The sequence below is a fragment of the Eptatretus burgeri genome, chromosome 2 (genome assembly GCF_056783735.1).
Source record: "Eptatretus burgeri isolate ZD-2024b chromosome 2, Ebu_testis_v1, whole genome shotgun sequence".
NCBI classification, from domain to species: Eukaryota; Metazoa; Chordata; class Myxini; order Myxiniformes; family Myxinidae; genus Eptatretus; species Eptatretus burgeri.
In genome coordinates this window covers 8,284,931-8,307,672 of record NC_140962.1, presented here as the reverse complement: position 1 = coordinate 8,307,672, position 22,742 = coordinate 8,284,931, and the positions used below count along the sequence as shown (strand labels likewise).

The following is a 22,742-nucleotide window of genomic DNA, read 5'->3' as shown; positions in this document are numbered from 1 at the left end:
ATTTTCAATAATATTCAAAGAAAAAGAAATATTGATTTCAGAATGGTGTATATCTTGTATCACAAAAGGTATTGCAGCACAGTTTTATTTTCATCAAATATAAACGATACCTTGTTACATCATAAGATGTATGCTGGAACGATGCTATTTTACCAAAAACAATGGGAAGTTAGACAATATGCAGAGTTATCAATTCGTAACCATTTATTTGATTTATTCTTGGGTGTCACTGCCATTAACACTTCATACAAAAGGGTGGATATCAGGTATGGCATTCTCACAGTTTTAGAACATGGTAGCTTGTTCAGTGGTAGCTTGTGTTTTGTTGACTCAAATTCTCAGTTAGTTTTCCAAGATGTCTCGAGTGGTTTCAAAGGATAGAGAGGGGTGGGGGTGGGGGGCTTCTACAGATTTTCAACATTGTCCTCAAACCAATTCCGAGTTGACACAGCAGTTGTTTGAGATGTATTTTATGCTGGTATTTGGAAAGGCCCTCACCACAGTATTGCATCCAAGCTGGTAGTGAATAATGTTCAAAATGCCACACAATTCCATCTTTGTCAAGCATATACTGGTTTGCAATGTCAGGGGAAATAGTGTGAAGATTTGGAGGGTTGATTTCAAGTTTTGGTATCCTGACCCAATAGTCGGTAATACAGTGTATCTTGTCTCCATTGTTGTAGATCTTTCAATGTTCAGTATCTTCATTCTTGCTCTTTAATGGCCCAAATTATTCCCACATTCTTGTGGGGTTGGTGAGGGGAGGTTTTTGGCCCAATTCTATCACAAACCGGCTGGCTAGGCTTGACGCTTCGCTAAGTAGTTAAAGGACAGGAATTTGGAATTTGTTCAGGGTGCCAGCAATAGCTCACCTACTCTTCGTGAAGGACAGAGTGGGATCCTTAGCGTCCCCCAATCAATGCTGACAGACAGGTGCCCAGTTCAACCTACATTCGAGGGACGGCACACACATTGATTAATCACCCTACCTGTGAAACACCAGGATGACAGTTTCTCGCTGGGTCGAGATTCAAACCCAGGTGAGATGGCTTCAAAGCGAATGTGAGTACCTCTCGGCCATCCTGCAGCCGCTATTTTTCAATCTCCAGTATAATGAATGATCATTGCTCTTGTCACTATATAAAGTATTCATGGCATATTCTCCCTTAAAACCTGAAGTTAATTTTACACCAAACATGCCTGGAAATATTCACAGCCAGATTACCACATTGTATTTTTTGGTTCAATGAACCTGCTGTGGATTCACTGTAAAACTCAGTTTATTCAACTAAAACTTAGATCTTGTGTTCAGGCTTTTACTTGATAACTTCATGGCCATCTATGTCTTGCTCTTATGACTAAAGTGAAACATTAAATCATGTATTGTACTGTCGATAATTCTTGGAGAGCCATTATGGAGATCAGCTGAATTGTCAAGAATTTATGATGAATGATTATTATTATTCAACAAAAAAAATAATTTGAGCTATCAGTAACCCAAATTCTCTTGTGTAGTATGTGGCAATTAAAACTTTGCGTCCCCTCACTAATGCTACTTTACTGTGCATTTGAATTAACTCGAATCAGCTCAGAGCTTCCAGTAAACTTCCGATGTCGATCGACGTACCAACACAAAATTTAACACAATAAAATGATACAATACTTATTTGATAAAAACTAAATAAATAAATTACACTGAAGACTCTGGAGATGGAGGTTTAGCCATTATGGAGGATGGCAGTGGTCACATGATATCGCCACAACGGAGGCTTCTTGCACACTTCCCATCTGCTAACCCAGTTTTGCCAAATTTATTTCTGCACCTTCAACACATCCGATTATTGTAGTCGTATTAATATGATCTCCACACCATTAACATGTCCATTCGTCATTGTCTGTGAAACATCTTAAGATGCCGACAGTCTAAATCCCGACACACAATAGTGTTGTGGGAAAAGATAATTGACAAAACAGTGTTATCTTTTAACATTTCTGTTTCCTTTGCAACTACATGACATTTGTTTTGCACGAACATAAATCCAAAGGGATTCATTGAAAAACAATATTGACGACAAGAGCTGTGACTTGTCATAGCGAAAGTAGGAAGCAAAATAGACTGTCCTCTCATTTCCTGAGCAGTATCGTGAATTGTGCTGCACATCCATCTCAAATGTTTGCACTTTTAAGCCGTGAAAAATGAAAATATTTATTTCATAACATAATGCTCTTTCAAAAAATTTGATATGCAAATTGTGCACGTTGTGTTGAAGTCGATTAAACAGAGAAGTGCTTTATTTGACTGGCTGCAGCGCGTCGTGGTTCGGTTGCAGAAGTTGCATTTGGTTGTCAATGGCCAAAAAAAAAGAACATTCGCAGGTTGTTTTCTGTTATTTTGTTTGTTTGTTTGTTTTTTTTCTACGAGTTTGCGTTATATTTTGTTTTTTGTTTTTTTACTTGGCTCTAAGGCTCCTCATGGAGTTTGTGCATAAATCGCATGCAGAGAAAAGACATTGGTAGACATCAATGTACTTTATTACAAATTGGACAACAGATAAATACATATAGCAACATGGGGTTTGAATCTGGATTCCGTGCATCATGAGCCATCGGTTCCGATGGAAATGCTAAACATACCAAATATTTTCACTTTTACTATTTGTTGTTGTGAATGAAAAGCAACTTTTCGCCAACATTCTTTTGCATTTTTCTTCATGGTGTTACTTTAATAATCTCTTGAGGTTCATATTGATCCATTCTTTTTGCAATCAGAACAATAGGGGTGTTAATCAAAATTATCATTTTGTAAATGTACAATTTCTGAAAATGAAATGCTTCTCATTGACTTGATGCCAAGGAATGTAAGTCTGACCATACTCATTGTGCAGTTCCATGCAATAGTGCTGTATAGATTATGTCTGGAGAAATGTATATTCTGCTTCTTGTAATGTCCCAAGACTGTACAGCACTCGTAAAATGTTTGTGTTTCAACCTGTATGTATATGTACATACAAATCTTCTTCATGTCTATTTATCTTTCATGTCTGTTTTTCTGTAAATGGTAGTACAGTACAATATATTTTACTTTACATACTGTGTAAAATAGTAATTTGTATAGTAATAACTATTTTAGTTATGTTTGCTGAGAATTCTTTTTAAAATACAAAATAAATCATTTGGAAGTTTTCCATGGTTGTTTTCTTTCTCTCTCTTTTTTTTTTTTTTTGCAATATAGATGTTCTGCACTGTGCAGCTTCGCTGTTCTTATGAAAATATCGACTTGATGTATTTGAGGTCTTCAAGTTAACCACTCGATAATATGCGTGTATTAATCCATTGTCTTCCATCCATCCATCGGGACCATACTCTGTGCAGAGTGCGGTGCTGCCTGAGCAGTCTCCTGGGTTATTGGGCACAATCCTGGACTCCGACGCAGGATACTCGAATGGCTCAATCATCCTAGCAAGCTGGTACTCACTTTGCTGACCTCGGAAGGATGACAGGCTGAGTCAACCCCACCTGGTATTAATTCAACAGCAGAGTGGGATTTGAACTCAGGATCCTAGGATCCCAAGCCCACCACCCTAACCATTAAGCCAACACCAGGCATAATCCGTTGTCTTGGTACCGTGAAAAGATCAGCTATCTTCCTCTGCTTGGTTTGCCGTTTATTCTTGAAATCATAATTTTGACAATTGATCTGATGCTTTATTATTGAATTGTTTGTAAATTAGTCTTGAAAGCAGGTCCTCAATTTTTAGCACAAGTTAAGCTCGTGGAAGAGATCGACAACATAGGGTGAGTGACAAACGACAACGGAGCAGACTGGGCACAAGCAAATGTGCAAATAACAAACGGGCAGGACAACAAGAAGGGACATGTACAGACAGCTGTACATAGAAAGATTAATTTAATGGATCTGGCACAGGTATGAGGGGCCAAATGTCCATAACAGCATGGGCACAAAAGCATGACCATGACCACCGACACCCAGACATGACCCTGGCAGGAACTACAGCGTGAAATGCAGTGTAGATTTTGGGCAAGAGGCCATTTAACCAATTATTCAGAAAACAGGACTCATGCATGCTACAAGGATTGTAACGTGAATTTTTAAAATATATTTTCCAATTAACACATTTATCTCACTCTATCTAACCCCTAAACTTATCCTAAATCTTAACTTGTCTTCAACAATAGAAAGTTAAAAGGGATACTTTAGATTGTAGAGCTCTGTTCTTCATTGCGCGGCCCGCAAGCCACTGGCGGGCCTTGGTGACCTAAAGTGCGACCCCTGTGACATGCGGCTGATAATACACAAATGTGAAAACACACCATTGTAATCTGCCATAAATGCTATCAAATTGATCCGATGGCTTCAAATGCGTGTTTCAACGTGACACATAAAAGTAACAACTACATGAGTGTGATGTGCAGGTGATAATCATTTGAAAAGACACTCCATCAGATGTCTCTTTGATGATGACTCCACCCTCTGCTGTACCATCTGTCACCCTGAGATCGGCAAGCAGCACTCTGCAGATCTGGATAAAATCACAAGCTGGTCCAACATGTGGGACATGCCTTTCAATCCTAACAAATCTCACACACTCACGATGTCTCTCCGAAAGGACTGTCTGGAACCCCCCCCCCCATCTACTTTCTCAATCCTCTGGAAGAAGTCCTTTCATTCAAGCTTCTGGGTTTCACTATCAGCCATGGTCTTTCCTGGGAAAGCCATATTTCCAACCTGGACTCCAAAGCCAGTCGCCGACTTCATCGTGCAGTCATTCCTTGGCACACCTGAGCTCCTGACCATGTACAAAGCTTCTGTCCGCAGCCTGATGGAGTACTGATCTTCCCTCTGGGCTGGTGCTCCTGCCTCTCACCCTTTTCGGCTTCACGCTGTGGAAAACGAGGCATTTAGGATCATTGGTATCTCCTGCGATGAGGCTGAGTCTTTGGGCATCTTACTCTCTCACCGCAGGCAGGTTGGTGGTCTTTCTTTCTTCTAACATCTATCTGGCCTCACCCTCCCTCCCCCCCTGCTCTGTCTGAGATATGTCCTCCCAATATTTCCGCAGGGTGCTCAAGGTCTGCCAGCAACCCCCTTCTGGTGCAACTACCAAAATCAAGACTCACTGCTCACCTTCACTCTTTCATTCCTCTGTTTTTCCTGCCTTTGGAATCAACTCCCACACTGTCTTCAATCCCATTCTTCCCTCGAGGTCTTCAAAACAGCCGTTCACCACCACCCCTTATCTTCTCCCATCAAAAACCATGATCTTTTCTTCCCCCGTTAATCCACCCCAAATCCACCTCTTCCAAATTCCCTGCTTTCCTTCCTGAAAGTCCCTGTAGTGTTGTATACCCTGTGTTGCCTGCCACATCCCTCTCCCTTCCACAGATCTCCTCATGTCTCTGTTCCACACTGTTTTGTCCTTCCCTCCCACTCCCCTTGTTGTATGTTGTGTGTGTTGGCTCTTATTTGAGCCTCGACATTGAATACAACAAAAAAAAAGAGATGGTAGTATACAAACAATTATGCTTGCAGCCCAGTTAACCACAACTAAGAAGAGTATGTGGAGCGGGGCTTAATAGCAGCCATTACGGGGTTCAGCAAGCGGTGTGACGGCTCTCACACTGATGTCCTCCCCTCTATAAAATGGTGAAGATCACTGCTTGAGGGTATCGACAGTCTTCAGTATTTCATTTCATTGAGGAAAGTATTTAAAACGTCTCAGAAACCAGGTGTTTCATTGAAGGCTGTGCATAAACCAAAAAGTCAATGAAAGATTTACAGTGTAATGCACAACTGAAGCAGGAAATTCAATTTTCATAATGGAGGTGTAAAAGGCAGATGACAGAGCAACATCAAAAAAAAATGAAGGCCTTTTATGATTGAGCTGCCATGGTACTTTAGAGAGATGTGGCTTATTAACTACTGTCATTGAAAAAGGACATAAAATGTACCTTGTCACAGGTCCACAACAGCAACGATCTTTCAGAAGTAACCGTGCATAGGGATTTTCACAAACGAGAGGCCACATCTCGTAATCGGTAATTGCACAAGTGAAGAAAGAGCATGGATTGTGACCAACAGGATCTCAAACTTTTTGATTCAGTGTGTCACCAGCAAAGGACATGTGTCATCTGTCTTCCTCAACCACAAAGTGGAAAGACCCAGTCCCAACATCAGCAACTTTATGACTGTCAGCTCTCCTGTGCTGTTCACAGGGCGCTGGCAGCATCTGCCGAGCAATGCTGAATTTGTGGGACTTCTCTGCATGAATGCGCTCGCACCTCCAGCGAAGATTTGAGAGTGAGGGTAAGCAAGGGCAACAACTACAATGGTATTGTAGAGAGAGGGAGAGCTCCAGGATAACTGACACTCTCTCTCAGATGTCTGAAATAACGTGTTGTATGTTGTCCATACCAGAAACTGCCTCAGCCCAATGAGCAACCACATGGCCTCAAGCGTTCTCTTGACTCTTCAAATGATGTCATGCCACCACCTTCGTTTGGGCATGCTGATTTAAACTTGCCTGGTGTCCCCCAGGTAATGCCTTTGCTGGCTCCTTAGGACTGACTCACGCATGTCCAATCAGAATGACCCTGCTGGTTTGTGCATACAGTGCTGTAGCTGATTGCATGTTTGCTGTATCGCACATCCATGTCACTATGATGATCAATCTCATATTTCACTACTTTTACATTCCTATAAATGTATAGTCTGACAGGATGGCCAAGCTGTCTGGCCTGGGTTTGAATCCTGATCCAGCTACAACTTGTCATGTTGGTGTTTGATAATTGGGGTGATTGTATCAGCGGTGATGTACACTGTGTGTCAGGTTGTGCTGAGTAAGCTGGAAGCACCTCTGCACTCTCGGGTGGACAAGTCCACTAACGTGCTCGACGGGGTGTTTTGTTGACGATGGCAGGCAAATATCCTGTTACAGGATGTGCACGTGCCATTGTGAACACCCCTCGTTGATCGCATTAGTGGATTCATCCACCCGAGAGAGAGAGGGATGCGACTACAATTAGCATAACAAAGGGATGCGACTGTTAAAATTTAAAATCTATGGAAACCCAAAAGTGCCACATATTCAAACCTGAGTTTTGTGTAACTGTTGTTTGTTTTTATTTATTTTCAGCTTACCCCATTTGGACACCAAGACTCGCTGGTGTAGCGGCGGGGGGGGGGGGGATTTGGGAATGGGGCAGTCAACCCGAGCGGCACTTCTGAGGGGTGCGGCGAATTTGTTTTGTTGCATCCATCACGATAGACACTTCTGAGGACAATTTTCCCATAGTGTGTGAAAGCGCAGGAAGAGGTTGACCTGTGCAAATGGCCCCGCCCTCTGTGTGCTGACCAATGATGTCTCAAAGAGAGGGGGTGGGCAAAATGAGTGCGCGGCATGCTAGGAAACTCAACTCGAAGATGAGGCAGCGAGGCGTTCGTGTCTCATTCCAGTTCACCGTTCGCGTCTCGTTCCTGTTCGCTGTTCGCGTTGACTGAGAGGACTCGCTGCAGAAACTCGAATGGGTGGGGCTTGGGAGAAGGAATGCTAATCCGCGCGCAGGCCCTGCCCAATGACGCGCACATTCTCAAAGCTTTCGGGCCGGCCTTATAAAAGAGCGAACCCTGGAGCGGTCGCTCGGGGCTCCTTTCAATGATCACTGATGGTTCCTTTCAACGGTCATTAGCACCTGTTTTCAACAGTTGTTTGCACTCTCTTTCAACGGTCGTTTGCGGACACTTTTTCAACGGGCGCCGGACACTCTGTTCCCTGAGGTCACGCTGCTGGTTCTTGGCACTTTTGCCCCTTTTTGTTTTTACCTCACAAACTGTCATCACTAGCCCCTCAAAGCTGCGAGGGTGCGGGCGGAGCCAAGACGATTGATAGGAGCAAAACCAAGCTGCACTGCAGACACATCTGGTAGCATCGCACACTCGGACTATCCCCTCACACGTCTTTTCTGCTGCACCTTTCTCAGTTTCCCTTTCATGTACACTCGCAACACGCACCCACATGCACGCCACTCTTCCACATGCACCCTAGACACCTCACAGTCTTTCTTCCCACTTCTCTCCCTAACCGTTGAACAGTGGTTGTGAATTCTGGGCCCATGTACTGTGTTTGTGGTGGGTCAGGTGCTTGTTTGCTTTTCTCTGTCTCTCTTCTCTGATCTAATTACTGTACAAATTGCTTAACCCTCATTTCTTCCCATGCCATTAAAATCCTTATATTCCCTCCTCCCCTCTTTTTCCTGCTCCTCACTTATGTAAATTAACCTGTTCTTGTTGAATCTATTTCCGATCTGTCCGTGTCCGTATTTTCAACTATTGTTCTAGCATTGTCCACACCTAGATAGCTTGAGAGGTTGAGATTCCCGACAGTTCGGTTTGCAGGGTCCGGCGGGTACTAGCAGTACAGCTTGGCTGCATTCAAGATCACCTGATAAGGTAAGTAGCACATTTGCCGAGGGTGCGTTCCCCGGTTGGGAGGCCATGGGACCCCCAGTTAAACGGTTGTTAGACGGACGGACACTGGGACTCATGGTCGCTCGGCGTTGCGTCGCAACCCACCGTGGTGTGAAGTTATTCGCTCCAAGTGGCCTCAGGTCCGGGTGAGTTTGAGAGAAACCGGGGATTTCCCCTCGTAGTATGCTCGAGCCCTGAGACCGCAACAATATTCTGTCACAGCTCGAAGAGTCGAGGCTGGTAGTGCATGTTAAAGATCTTGCTGCAGTACAGTATGGCTACACAAGGAGTCAGGTATTGACCATGGCTCCAGATTACAATGTTCACCTCGGGAAGCACCAGAAAGATGACAAGTGCCATGCGGTGGTTCTACAACTTCATGGACAATTGACTGAGACTGCGCGTGATAAAACCATCAAGTTTATCTGAGCTGCGCATGGTAAAAACATCAGGTTTATCTGAGCTGATAGAGCAAGTTATGCATCAGAAGAATCAATTACTAACTACTTCAAAGCACAGGACCATATTCTAACAAAATGCAATCTCAAGGACACACCACAGCATATCTATAATGAAGATGAGAAAGGGCATCAGTTCAGAATACAAGCCGCCTCATCGTGTTGCAGGTAGAGGATATCAACCACACGCTGTCATGGCTGAAAGAAGCAAGACTGTTCCCATTATTGGAGTGGCTAATGCACAGGCAAAAATCAGATACCACCTTTTTTTGGTTTTCCCAGTGAATGGTGCCAGGCTTAATGCGGTGGAATACTGTTTGTGTTGATGGAATCCTGACAGATGGGATGGTCAAATTCCCAGGTTTTTAGAGACTATCTGCAGGACCATTTCATTAAACATGTACAATGGCGAGATGCTTCAAACACAATACTTGTCCTACATGATGGTCACAGAAGTCACGTAGCTGTTGACCTGATCAGCTGGGCCAAGGAAAACAATGGTGTGCTGTTCGTTCTTCCTCCGCACTGTTCCCATATCTTACAACCTTTGGATGTCAGATGTTTTGGGCCCCTTCAGCTGAAGTATAATCAGGAATGTTTGTCTTTTGCATGTGCCAATCATCGTGGAGTATGTGGATTGGCTTGTAAAATCGTCGTGTGTGGATTGGCTTGTAAAATAAATGCACATGAGGGACAGCAAGGTAGGCCTGCAGGATTGTTTTCGTGTGCTATCCTATGTAGGCGAATTTCCATCGATCAAAGTCCTACACCATATTGGATGCACCCTCCCTGTCGGCTCCTGTGAGGCTGAATGCTCATTTTCTTGACTGCGGCACCTGAACACCTCCAAAGTCAGATGGCATTCCTATCCCTCATGAACATGCACCATGACTTCCCCATATCCCCACATGATGTGTGTGTGTCATTTTCATTCTGAAACACAAGCGCCATCTTTTCCGAAATAACATCATTTACGAGTCCGAAAATAATTCACATTCCGCCGTCTGTCCTATCTGATCTCTTTTGTGGGGAGACACCCTACCCTAAGATTCTCAACCTTGGCGCATGGTGGTGCCGGGCTTCACCCAGCACACAGTCGGTCAACGCCATCATTTCACACTACAGGTGTGTGCAGGCCTTTTTTTTTACCTTCACCACCGAAGGTGAAGAGAGGTTATGTTTTTATCCCTTTCTGTCTGTCTGTCTGTCTATTTGTGTACAGGATATGTCAAAAAGTTGTGGACGGATCAGTATGACATTTTCTGGACAGGTAGGGTGTGTAACAAGGACGAACTGATTAGATTTTGGTGAAGATCCAGATCCGACTACTCGAATTTTTAAAAGGATTCTTCACCATTGAGAGATAGGGCCAAAAATGATATATATCTTGAGATATCTCAAAAAGTTGTTGACGGATTCAGATGAAACTTGGTGGACAGGTTGGGTGTGTCGCAAGGACGAATTGATTCGATTTTGGTGAAGATCCGAATCTGGATCCAGATCCGATAATTTTTAAAGGGATTCTTCACAAATGAGAGATTGGGCTAAAACGATATCGTACTGTATAGCATGATGTTTCAAAAATGTATTGGGCCTGATATGTTCTTGTGGATCAGGCACTACGGGGCAGAGGTATGCGCTGTACCGAGTGCCCTTCTAGTTTCACGAAGGATCGGTTGGGAAAGTTTTCCACTTTGGTCCATTCATTTGTCATCGCAGATCTGCTGAACTGTTGGGCCGGGGAAGAACGCAAGAAACTGCAGAAAACTTTCAAGAACGCAGGAAATGCCTTTTCTGACGATCAATTTCTCAAAATTTCCTGGGGAAGGAATCCCCAACCCTTTCTTCCCTTCCCATTCAACACTTTGACCTGGTGCACCCCCCCCCCCATCTTGAAATTCTTGGACCCGCCCTTGACTTAAACGATATATAACAAAGCAAGCACTAACCAATGTGACGAAATGTCTCTTGATTACATACTGTTTGATTGTCGCACCGTGACTACGATTATAGATTACGTATCATTGGACTGTACCTTTAGAGTTTAGACCTTTTAGACTGCTTAAGATTGTGATGACCGTCTTCTTGGGATGCCATCAAAACCCCTTGGACCTTTAAAAACCCTTTAGATATTTTAGAGTCCACGGGTTCTCAACCGGGGGGGGGGGGAAATTTCCCCCAGGGGGGAAATTTGGGTGTTTCAGGGGGAAATTCTAGTCTGGAATTAAAATTCTGGAAATTATCAGAAAATAATTTCCAGTAATAGCCTTCTGTTCTTCTCTTCTCAGGAGTACCCGTTTCCTGAACTTTACCCGCTTTCATTCTTATGTTTTATTTTCTTTCTTCTTTTTTAGTTTGTTCTTTTCTATTACATGTCTTAATATGATCTCTCTTGTTCTTTTCAGGTCCGCAAGTGATCATGTCGAAAAAAACGGATATATTCAGAAGCATATCTAGACTTCGGTTTTACGTTCGTTGTGAATAACTGGGAACATCTGCCACAATGTGTCATCTGCACAAAGACCTTGGGGAATGGTAGCATGAAGCCATTCCAGATGAAGCAACACCTTCAAGGATGCCATCCCGAACAACAGAACAAGGATCGTGAATACTTCAAGCTGAAACAAAATTATCTGAAGAAGATGAGACTGGACTCAAGTGGAACGTTTCGTCAGCAAACGGACGCTATTGTGAAAGCGTCATACGAAGTCTCGTACAAGATTGCGAGGGAGAAGAAACCACACACAATTGGTGAAACATTGGTGAAGCCCTGTATGCTGCAGTGCGTGAAGTTGGTCCTTGGTGAGGATGCCCACAACAAGATGACCCAGATTTCCCTTTCAAACAACACCATTCGGTCACGGATCAATGATATGGCTGAGAGCATCAAGAACCAAGTTGTTCAGAAGGTTCGAGGGTCACAGTTTTTTTCGATTCAACTCGACGAATCGACAGATGTTGCGAATCTGTCCCAGCTGTTGGTCTTTGTTCGTTATACCACCGAAAAAGGAATTGCAGAAGAATTCCTCTTCTGCAAACCTCTCCAGACCACGACCAAAGCTCAGGATGTGATGGACCTTATCAATGACTTTTTCGAAGACAGCAACATCAGCTGGGAGTCTCTGGTTGGGGTGTGCACGGATGGTGCCCCAGCCATGCTCGGCTCTCGATCGGGGTTCGTCACGCTCGTCAAGCAAAAGAATCCGGCAGTGGAATCGACACACTGTCTGATCCACAAAGAGGCGCTTGCTTCGAGAACTCTCCCCAAGAACTTCAAGCAGCATCTCGAGACTGTCATCAAAGTCGTCAACTTTATCAAGGGTTCCGCTCTGAACACTCGGCTGTTCCGTCGGCTCTGTGAAGGCATGGAAGCCGACCACGAATCGTTGCTGTTTCATACTCAGGTGAGGTGGCTCTCAAAGGGAAACATGTTGCAGCGAGTCCTGGAATTGTTTGATGAGGTGGTAGCCTTCCTTCAGGCCCAAGAGAATGTTGTGCTTCTGGAGGCGTTGAAGGGTGAGTTTTTCCGTGTGCGGCTGTCCTACTTGTCCGATATTTTCAGTGCATTGAACGAGCTCAACAGGAAACTGCAGGGCAAAGGGACCAACATTCTTTTTCAGTCGGACAAGATCAGAGCTTTCGTGGCTAAACTGGAACTGTGGAAGAAAAGAGCGGGGAGTGGAAGTTTTTCCTCATTCCTCGCTCTGAACGAATGTCTGGAGGATATGGAGGATGGTCTGCCTGATCCAATAGCCGAGGATATCAAACAACACCTCGAAGGCTTGGAGGAAGAATTCAAGTATTACTTCCCGGGGATCACAAACGAGAGCAACGAGAACAAGCTTATCAGAGACCCATTTCAGAGGAACGTTGATGATGTGCCAGAAGCGTGGCAGGAAGAGTTCCTGGACTTGAAAAACGACTCTACAGCGAAGGATGCCTTCCAGAATATGGAACTGGAAGAGTTTTGGACCCAAGTCCGAGGAACCTACCCGCTTCTTGCGACCAATGCTCTGCGGATATTGGTCCAGTTTTCTTCCACCTACCTGTGTGAGACAGGATTTTCGGCACTGGTACACCTCAAAACAAAGGCACGCAACAAGTTGGAGGTGGAGGCGGATCTTCGCTGTGCGCTCTCCATAACTCCCGCAGACATTGAAGGACTCGTGAACGGCAAACAATGCCAGAATTCACACTAAAATGCTGTGTTCTTATTCAATACAATTTAATGTTAGCTGTGTTAGTGCATTTGAAAAATAAATTAGTAAATAGTCTCAGTGCGTTTTAACTGTTCTTTCTCTCATACACATGAAGGGGGAAATCTGGATGGTTGAATTGGGTGCAGGGGGAAATGACAGAAAAAAGGTTGGGAACCACTGTTTTAGACCCTTAAGATCGATATTTAATGGAGCAAGTGTTCGTAGAGCCACGAAACCAAATGATTATTATCTACATGTAATGGAGCACGTGTATGTCCATCCATTAACCCACGTGACTATAGGTTACGTCTCTGAATTAGATACTGTTTGAAACATCTGTGGCATCCTCCTACTGAGGCGAGCGATTTCACTGTGAAGGAGGCATTCTATGCCACACTCCAGTCCATTTGCCAGAGAAGTAACCTTGTTGTCCTCAAAAGTGTATGGTTTTACGGTGGTTACTTGTTCACAGGCATGCATAGACAAAATTAAGCTTGGTTGCCCGGATGGCAACCATGGGGAAATCTGTGATATTTGCGCAAATACAAGATGGCCGTCATCGACCGGGCTGAAAATATAACTTTTTTGGTAATGAACTTGAAATTACACGAGACATCTTTTCCATATAATTTTGGCACGAGGAATCGATATTTAACCTTATTTTTGTGATTAGAAGTAAATTCGAGGTCAATGTTCGAGTTCCTGGCAATTGTTTGCCGTGTGAGATACATTTTGAATGACAACAAGGTCACTATTCTGAAAACTGGACGCTCACATACGACATTGATGCGAGTTACTAATTCATTGTTTTGTTTTTACAGATATGGCTGATTCAAGGTGCATTTTTCCCGTGTGTCATGGTGGAGGGGAATTGAAGAAATTCGCTGATCAAGGGATCAAGACATTGATCTCCTGTGCCAAAGCCCATGGAGATGAAGAGCTACGTGCAAAACTACAGGACATTGTTGATGGTGGTGGTGATGCTGTTCGCATAAAATGCACAAAGGATGCTACTGTACTTACACATCAAAACAAAAAATTGAGAGACTTCGTAAATCACAGAAAAGAAAAGCTGAAGATGATTGTGTTGCAGTGACAACAAGATCTCGCACACAGGCAACAGGCAGTGGTGCGTTTGTTTACAAACGTGACTGCATTTTTTGTGGCAAAGAATGTTCACCTGTTGATGACAAACATCCAGAAAGATGGCATCGTGTTCGTCAGTGCATGACTAAAGAACGTTTTGACAAGGAAGGTAATCCCATCCCAACAATGAAAGATGCCATCATTAATACTGCTGAGTAACGTAATGATGAAGTAGCCAGAACGGTCAAGTTACATATTAGATATTTGGTTGATCTCCCTGTGGCTGAGTGCAAATACCATGTACGCTGTTATAACAGTTTCATGACAGCCCCTAAATATGCTGATTTGCCAACTGGTGTTGCAGAAGAAAGTGCCCTAAAGAACGTCATAGAGCGCATGAATTGTGACAGGTCAAAGATGTGGAATAGCGTTGAACTGCATTCCCTGTACTGTGATCTTGGTGGCAAACTCACTCGACGTGATATGTTGAGCAAACTAACAGACTGCATGAGTAAGGACGTCATGTTAGTTTGGGTAGATGGATGTGCTACCATTGTTGGTTTCCGTGAGTCCATTGCTCATCATCTGAAAATGGTTAAAGTGGATGATGCAGATGAGAGGAGTATTGATTCTGTGGTAAAGCAGATTAAGAAGGAGGCACGCTCAGTCAAGTACAACAGTGCCAATTATGACCTCAGAATTTACACAAGCCAACACAATCAAGACAACAAGCCCAACTTTACTGAGGTTGATTTCAGACTTAGTGTCTGGTGGTGAAATGACCAAGAAATCTCTAAGCCTGAGCCAGTCAATTCAAAGTCATGTTACAGATACCAGAAATCAGACAACATTAGGACTGGCTGTCAAACTACTGCACCGCCATGGCATTTCTGATCTTCTGAAGCTCCTTCATGAACATGGGTTCACAACGTCATATGATGAGGTCCTGAGATTCAGGAAATCCGCTGCTCATTTTCTCGGTGACAATGCTCAGCTTCTCCACCAATTCAGGGGTTTGAGTAGAACTGTTGGCGTGATTTTTGCCTGGTTTGATAATCTTGATCTGCAAGTGTTCACATGTAATGGTCGGCGCACTACTTATGTCCTCTCACATGAATTTCAGCAACCCCATCCTGCAGGCATTCTTCAGTATGGGCATGCTCACCCAGGGAAGAGCGACCTTATTATCCCACGACTGTCAAAGAAAGCTGCCCAGTCTAGGACAAGCAGCAGCTCATCAGGGAGCCTTCCTCTGCAGCACTACACTGGACCATCCAAAGTGAACCCCCCGGCTGTGGATGCAACCTCTGGATTCTCCTACCAAGAAGTGTGTGCTGGGCAAGCAAGTTTAGCTGCTGCACAGGAAAAGGACATGAAGTGGCTAAACACAGTTAGCACACAGGTGAACGCCATGGAATGGGATGGGTTCAACAACCAAGAAGCATTCACCAGTCATGCAGAAAAAAAGCCAGCAAGTACCTTCATGTTTGGACCCCTTATTGATGCCAAAGCTTGTCATCCAGACACTGTGGTGACTTCACTGGAGTATCTTCAGAAGTCATTGACTGATACAGGAATGACTTATGTCCACATCTCTGTGGATCTCCAGCTCTACATGGTGGCTTGCCAAATCAAGTGGCATGACGTTGATCGCTTTAAAAATGTGATTCTGAGGCCTGGGATAATGCAGACTGTGCAGTCCTTCTGTGGTTGCATTGGCAAACTCATGCGTGGGTCTGGTGTTGAGACTCTCATCAGTTCAGCATTCGGGGGCCTGGCAGGAATCATGAGTGGCAAGTCCTGGGTTCGATCAATGAGAGCCTTCCAGATGGTTTCGACTGCCCTTCTCATTTCTTTCCTCAACACCGGCCCCAAGACATTCCAGGAGTTGTGCAGCTACCTTGAGACATGCAGACAGCACCCAACTGGGAAGCACTGGGTTGATAACTTCATCAAGCCTACTCTGCTTGTTCATCAACTTCTGCATAGTGAGAGGGAGGCAGACTTCCTGCTGCAACAGCTAACACTTGAACGCTTGCTTCCATACTTCTTTGTTGCTGGTCACCATCACTATGCCCGTTACATCACCCATCACCTTCTGGAGATGCGCTATCTGCTGCCACCAGATGCCAAGTCAGAGCTCATATCAGGTGCTTTTGTGTGTCGTCACCAGGAAGGCATTCGGAATGGTGTGAGCTCTGATCAGTTCGGTGAACAAACTGCTATTAGAATTGGCAAGGGTGGCCTCAAGGGTATGACTCTTTCTCCAGAGATGGTAACAGAGTGGATCGATTCCTTTCCTGTCACTGTCTACATCTCAGATACAATGGAGCACATCTACCCTGACTCCTCAAACAAGGACAATGAAGACCAAGTGAGAGAAAAGGACACAAGAATCGGACCATGTCACAAGGAGGAGGGGAAGAAGAGGAGAGAACTTGATGCAGATGATAGGCGCTGGATTTTACTTGAATTGTCGAATGTGTCTCATTCTCTTGAGAATCACTCACCACATCTGTACAACATTGCCAATGGTCGAATTGCTCCCCGAGAAGCTGAAGTGAATGTTGAGGATTCCGTGCTTATAGGTCAGAAAATGGTTGCAGAGTTCCATGCATCCCTTCCAGGTGGATTCCATGCAACCATCTCATGCCCCATCAAGACAATGGAGCACTTACAGAAAGGAGTGAAAATTGGGGACAAGACGATCTTTGATCTAGAAACAATCTTCCTCAGGCTGCTGACTATTGGACAGCAAAGACAAATGGAGCTAGGACCTATCTTCCAGTTTGAGCTCTGCGCAGTACCCCCTCACTGATTGATGAATATGGGTGCTTAAGGAAAGGCAACAAAGCACCACTGGCACACAAACTCTGTGTTCAGGCACAACAGCCTCTGCAACCAGATGTTACCATTGTTGACGCGAGCCAACTTCTCCATCATATTGCCTGGCCTTTCAGGGGATCTGTGTCAGTCTTAGTTGAGTCCATCAAGACAAGGCTGTCTTCCATTGCTGGTCAGAAGATCTTGGTCTTTGACAAATATTATGATGTTTCTGCAAAGGACCATGAACGAGTGAGGCGTGCTGGCATTGGTTCCATCAACTATGACCTCACAATAAACACACCCCTGCCTAATCGAGATACCATCCCGAAAAACAAGCAGAACAAGTTGCAGCTGTCCAAGGTTTTGAGTACCTATAACTTTGGTGAAGGAGTTACTGTGGAGAGCTGTAGCCATGGTGCGTTCAACCATGATGAAGCAGACATTACAATGATCTCACACCTACTCATGGCTGCTGAATGTAATGTAAGAGTGATACGTATCCTCTCTGATGACACTGATGTTTTTGTATTGATGGTTTACTGGGTTTACCAGCGGAACATCCAGGCCACAGTGCAGATGGAAAGGTGGGATGGAGCAATTTGGGATATCAACACCACCTGTGACCAGCTTGGCCCCAAGTGTCTGCAGCTTTTGGGAATGCACTACATCACTGGCTCAGATACCACGTCATACCCATACGGCAAGGGCAAAGTGTCAGCCCTGAAGACACTGAGAGCTGGCAACTTCCCTGCTTTGTACTCCACACTTGGCGAGCTGAACGCAAGCCATGAACAGCTCATGGAAGCAGGGCGGACATTCTTCTGTGCCCTGTATGGTCAGCCAGAAGGTACCACGATGAGTGAGATGAGGTACTATATGTACACAAGGAAGTCTGGCAAGCCCCTCAAGCTCATGGCATTACCTCCAACTGAGATCAATCTCTTCCTACATATTTTGTGTGCACATCTACAGACAGTACTTGCAAAATCAGCTGATCAGCAGGCCCCACCTGAACTTGACATTACAAAATATGGATGGGACATCAGAGATGGAATCCCAGTGCCAGCAACTTCTGCTACTCCACCAGCCCCTTTGGACCTCATGGATGTTGTGCGGTGTGGATGCAAAGCAGAGGGGAAGGCCTGCAGTACTGCAAGTTGCAGTTGTCACCATGCAAAGATCTCCTGCACGCTATACTGCACTTGTGGTTGCAGTGACAAGTGCTTCAACCCACACAAGACTGTGGAGGACAATGAAAGTGAAGTGGAAGAAGGGAGTGTCGAAGCAAAACTGGAAAGAGACGAGGATACGGAAGGGGACGAGTACAATGAATGGGAATGAACAATACGTAAGTTGTCTATGAGGCTCTATGTCCTCTGTTCCTAAGATGTCCAATATGATGACATGACAATGTGTGTGCTTTCTGATTATCAACATACTGTTGTGAACCATTCATGACTTCACTTTTGCATTGGTGTTGCATAATTTTCAACAGAAAATAGTCATGGACATTTCATGTGAACCTCTATTTATTCCTGAATGTAAAAAATAACCCCTAAATTGAATTACTCATGTCAAAATCATATGGAAAAGAGGTATTACACAGGATTATACGTTGACCGATTAAAAACTTAGCCCCATCGTCTGACCTGTAGCGGCCATCTTGAATTTATGCAAATTACAGGAGTTCCCCAAGGTAGCCACCCCGGCAACCAACCTGAATTTTATTAATGGATCCATGTTAGTCCAAAACGATCATAAAACCATCCACTTTCCACATCAACAAGGTTGACAATGGAACACATAATAACGGCAAATGGACTACTCGAGTCTGGTTGATAAGTACCCCAAGCGGGATACACTTCTAGTCTTGGGAGATTTAAATGCATCGACTGGCACTGATAGGGATGGCTATGAGACATGTGTTGGTCCCCATGGGTCTGGAACTGTGAACCTGAAGAGCACGAAGTTCCTTGACTTTGCAAGAAGTCATGGACTTAGGGTGGCTGGTTCATGGTTTCAGTGACCACAGGCTCATCGCTGGACTTGGTATTCCAACGCTGGCAGCGTGGCAAAGGAGATTGACCATGTCCTCATTGATGGTCGCTGGAGGATGATCCAGAACTGCAGGGTCTACTGGAGTGCCCAGATTCTCAATACCGACTACAGGCTTGTTACAATTCTGAAGTTGCAGCTCAAATCCAGGATAATGGTACCATCCCAGCCTTGCCCGGATGTTGGCAAGTTCAAGAATGAGAGGGGAGCTGAGGAGTTTGCGAACAGGCTGAGTGGGGATTGGTTGGCGGGGGGGGGGGGGCGTTAATGTTTCTGGGAATCCTGAGGAGTTGTGGAGTGCCTTCAAGACTACCATCCTTGATGTTGCTGGTGGATGTCTTGAAACCCACCGTCAGGTGAAGAACAACTTTTTCTCCCAATGGACACTGGATACCATTGACCAGAGTCGCAGGGCCAGGCTTAATGGCAGAGCTGAGCTGTTCATGGAGCTGATGCTTAAAACTGTACGTGCACTAAGGGTGGACAAGGAGGCCTATGTGCAAGGAATCTGTGAAGAGGTAGAGCATCACCTGTGGTCAAGTTATTCTCATCCTGTTTACAAAGGAACTTGTGCATTGCATTCCTCCAAAGCTGTCCCTCGGTGTACTCCAGTTTGAGAGGAGGGTGGTGAGCTCTTGACAGAGGAGTCTGAAGTGAAGGTCTGCTGCGCCGGTTACTTTGAGTGGCTGTACCAGGCTGATCCGCCAGCAGTTGAGTTGGACGTCAGGGGTGTTACTATCCCGATTGCTGAACCTTCAATCAACTATGAACCACCTTAATTTGTGGAAAAACAGGCTATGATGAACCAGTTGATTGGGAGTAAAGCTCATAGGATCTGTGACATCCATGCAAAACTTATCAAGGCTGGTGAAAATGCTGTACTTGTATCATTGCATGTAGTTCTGTGTTCTGCTTGGAACAAAGAAATCATCCCAACTGTTGGAAGAGGGGCCTTGTTGTCCCTCTCTGGAAAGGGAAAGGTGATCGCCAGGACTGCAACAACTACTGAGGGTGTTGCAGCTCTCAGTGCCAGGCAAGGTCTTTGCTCGGATAATTCTTGATAGGGTTCGCCACCATCTGCTTGAGCACCAGCGCCCAGAGCAGTCAGGCTTTACACCAAAGAGGTCAACAACTGACCGTATCCTTGCTCTTCAGGTCTTCACCGAACGCAGACGAGAGTTTAAGCAGGGGCTGCTCACAGCCTTTGTTGATCTCTGCAAAGCATTCAATTCAGTGAATTGGGATGCCCTCTGGAGGATTATAATTATCGGTCTTTGTGTGGTGTCACCAAAACTGATCAATCTGATTTCTAAACTATACTGTGGTACTGAGAGTGTGGTGAGGTGCGGTGGTTCCATCTCTGACTTATTTCCATTTGTTACTGGAATTCATCAGAGGGTGTGTCCTGGCCCCCACAATTTTCAGTGCTTGTATGGACTGGATTCTGTGGAGGATGTCGGTGAGATCAAGCTCTGGTGCATCATTTGGGAATGAATATCAGGAGCTCTGACCTTGATTTTGCAGATGATGCAGTCATCTTTGCAAAAACGCTTGATATCCTTATGGGGGCCCTCTATGTACTGAACGAGGAGTTAGAGCTGCTGGGATTATGGGTTTCCTCGGTCAAAACTAAGATCCAGGCTTTCAGTGACATCTTGGATGCTGCTATCTTGTCTGTATCTGTTTGTGGTGAGTATGTTGAGGTCACGGAGAAATTTACTTGGCACTGATATTCATGTCTCCACAAGTTGTGAGCTCGAGGTTGATAGACATCTGGGACTTGCCTCAGGAATCTGGATTCACTGGATCATGGTGTGTGTTGCTGTCGGTACCCATGACTAAAGTCCGAGTCTAAGTAATTTGTCCTTCCAGTCTTGCTCTCCAGGTGTGAGACTTTGACTCTGACCATGGATCTGAGACGGAGACTTCTTCTGAGGTCAGCGAAATGAGTAGCAGTATACTGGGGTAATAACAATTCAGAGTAACCTGCGTCAGTGGAGACCCGTCCAGGACTGTACTCCTTGCCAATGAAATTGCCTCTGCAGCCCTATGTGCCTTTATAGCATGAAAGGAATGGTATTGTTATTCATTCTATGGTTGCAGATTTGATGGCATCCAGGGGAGAGAAAAATGGGGGAGGGGGGGGGGTATGGTTTGGCTAGGGTTCGAACCACAGACCTTCCAGCGGTAACTTCAGAGCAGACACTCTAACCATTACACCACCTAGCTGATTTTAATAATCACTAGTACGTGCCCGTAAAAAATAAGTAAATAAATAAACAAATAAATATTCAAACCACGAGCAACAAACAACAACCACACAGGCCGTTTCTTCGCTCTCGCATGCCCATACGTGCGTGGCCCAGAAGTTCGCATATTATTCGCAGTTACGATTATTTGCAATTTAGTTTTAATACCCAAATATTCAATTAGCGCCAACGTATTTTACCTTTTCGCAATGTCGTGGCAAGGAAAAACAAAAAGAGAAGAGATGAGAGAGAAAAAATTTTTTACTTCCTGGTGCGGAGCATACCAGCACTCTGATGTTACCGAAATTTATACACCGTCTAATATGAAAACGATCATAACTTGGGCATTGTGTTTATCTATAAATGCGCATAAGAAATCGAGAAATTATTAGAATACACGAAGTCATCACTATCCGGAAGTCTGTACGTTGAAACCCGGAATGGGGAACCCGGCTGAGCTTCCCTTCCACATCGGCCACGCCTACGCAACAACGTGTCTTGTCATTGGTTTGGTAAATAAATGGCCATAACTTGGGAACCACTTGTCGATTTATATCAAACCTTGAAAAGGCACATCCTCAGGTCCCCAGCAATATATCTGGCAAGTTTCAATTAGATCGGACCCGTGGTTGTCGAGAAACAGCGGTCACACACACACACACACACACACACACACACACACACACACACACACACACACACACACACACACACACACACACACACACACACACACACACACACACACACACACACACACACACACACACACACACACACACACACACACACACACACTGCTGGAATTATAGATAGATGATGATTTCATTCATTTTATTCCTTTTTTATTGTCCATGTGAAACATGGAAAATTTTCATCCACTGGCAATTCAATTCAATGAGGGTGCATCACATCCTTTTCTCATTAGTATTAAACAAGTTAATTGAATTTTTGTTTTTTGTACACAGAGTCGAAGTTCGTGGAAGAGCTAATGCATTGAACGGATCAGGATGTAACAGGACGCGAAAGAAACAGGACATAGGCAGGGAAACACCAACAACAGAGTAGAAGGTCAAGATGGAGGGAGACTTGGACAAACAATGGGGGGGTCAGGAGAGGATGCATGGGGTGGACAAGATGGATATAGAAGGAAACTCAGGAGGGAAAAGTGGAAACTTGGAAGGAGGAGGGATTTGGGTAGGGTTAACGAGGGTAAAAAAAATCATGGTTTTGAATCTGGGACCATCTGAGATGGTGGTGAACAGCTGTCTTGAAGACCTTGAGGGAAGAATGAGATTGAAGAAGATGTAGAAATTGGTTCCACAGGTGGAAAAAAAGAGAAACAAATGAGTGGAGGAATGCAGTGATCCTAGATTTAAGTAGT

General features: G+C 44.6%; 2 protein-coding genes across 5 annotated transcripts in view; both read left to right on the top strand.

Annotated features, from left to right (window-relative positions):
- LOC147031386 (protein FAM200C-like) overlaps positions 1-13,157 on the top strand; it is a 37,441-nt gene extending 24,284 nt beyond the window's left edge. Inside the window, exon 2 of the mRNA XM_085862159.1 lies at positions 11,349-13,157. Within this exon, the coding sequence (XP_085718285.1) occupies positions 11,484-13,142 (1,659 nt within the window). The 5' untranslated portion in view covers positions 11,349-11,483 and the 3' untranslated portion in view covers positions 13,143-13,157. The remainder of the gene's footprint in view (positions 1-11,348) is intronic.
- Positions 13,158-13,836: 679 nt separating this feature from the next.
- TRIM9 (tripartite motif containing 9) overlaps positions 13,837-22,742 on the top strand; it is a 100,475-nt gene continuing 91,569 nt past the window's right edge. For 2 of the 4 annotated variants that reach the window (XM_085862145.1, XM_085862138.1), the window contains exon 1: positions 17,058-18,402. The gene's annotated coding sequence lies outside the window, so the exon portion shown is untranslated. Of the gene's footprint in view, positions 18,403-22,742 lie in introns of all 4 variants that reach the window. The other 2 variants (XR_015052857.1, XM_085862130.1) reach the window with 2 other exon arrangements.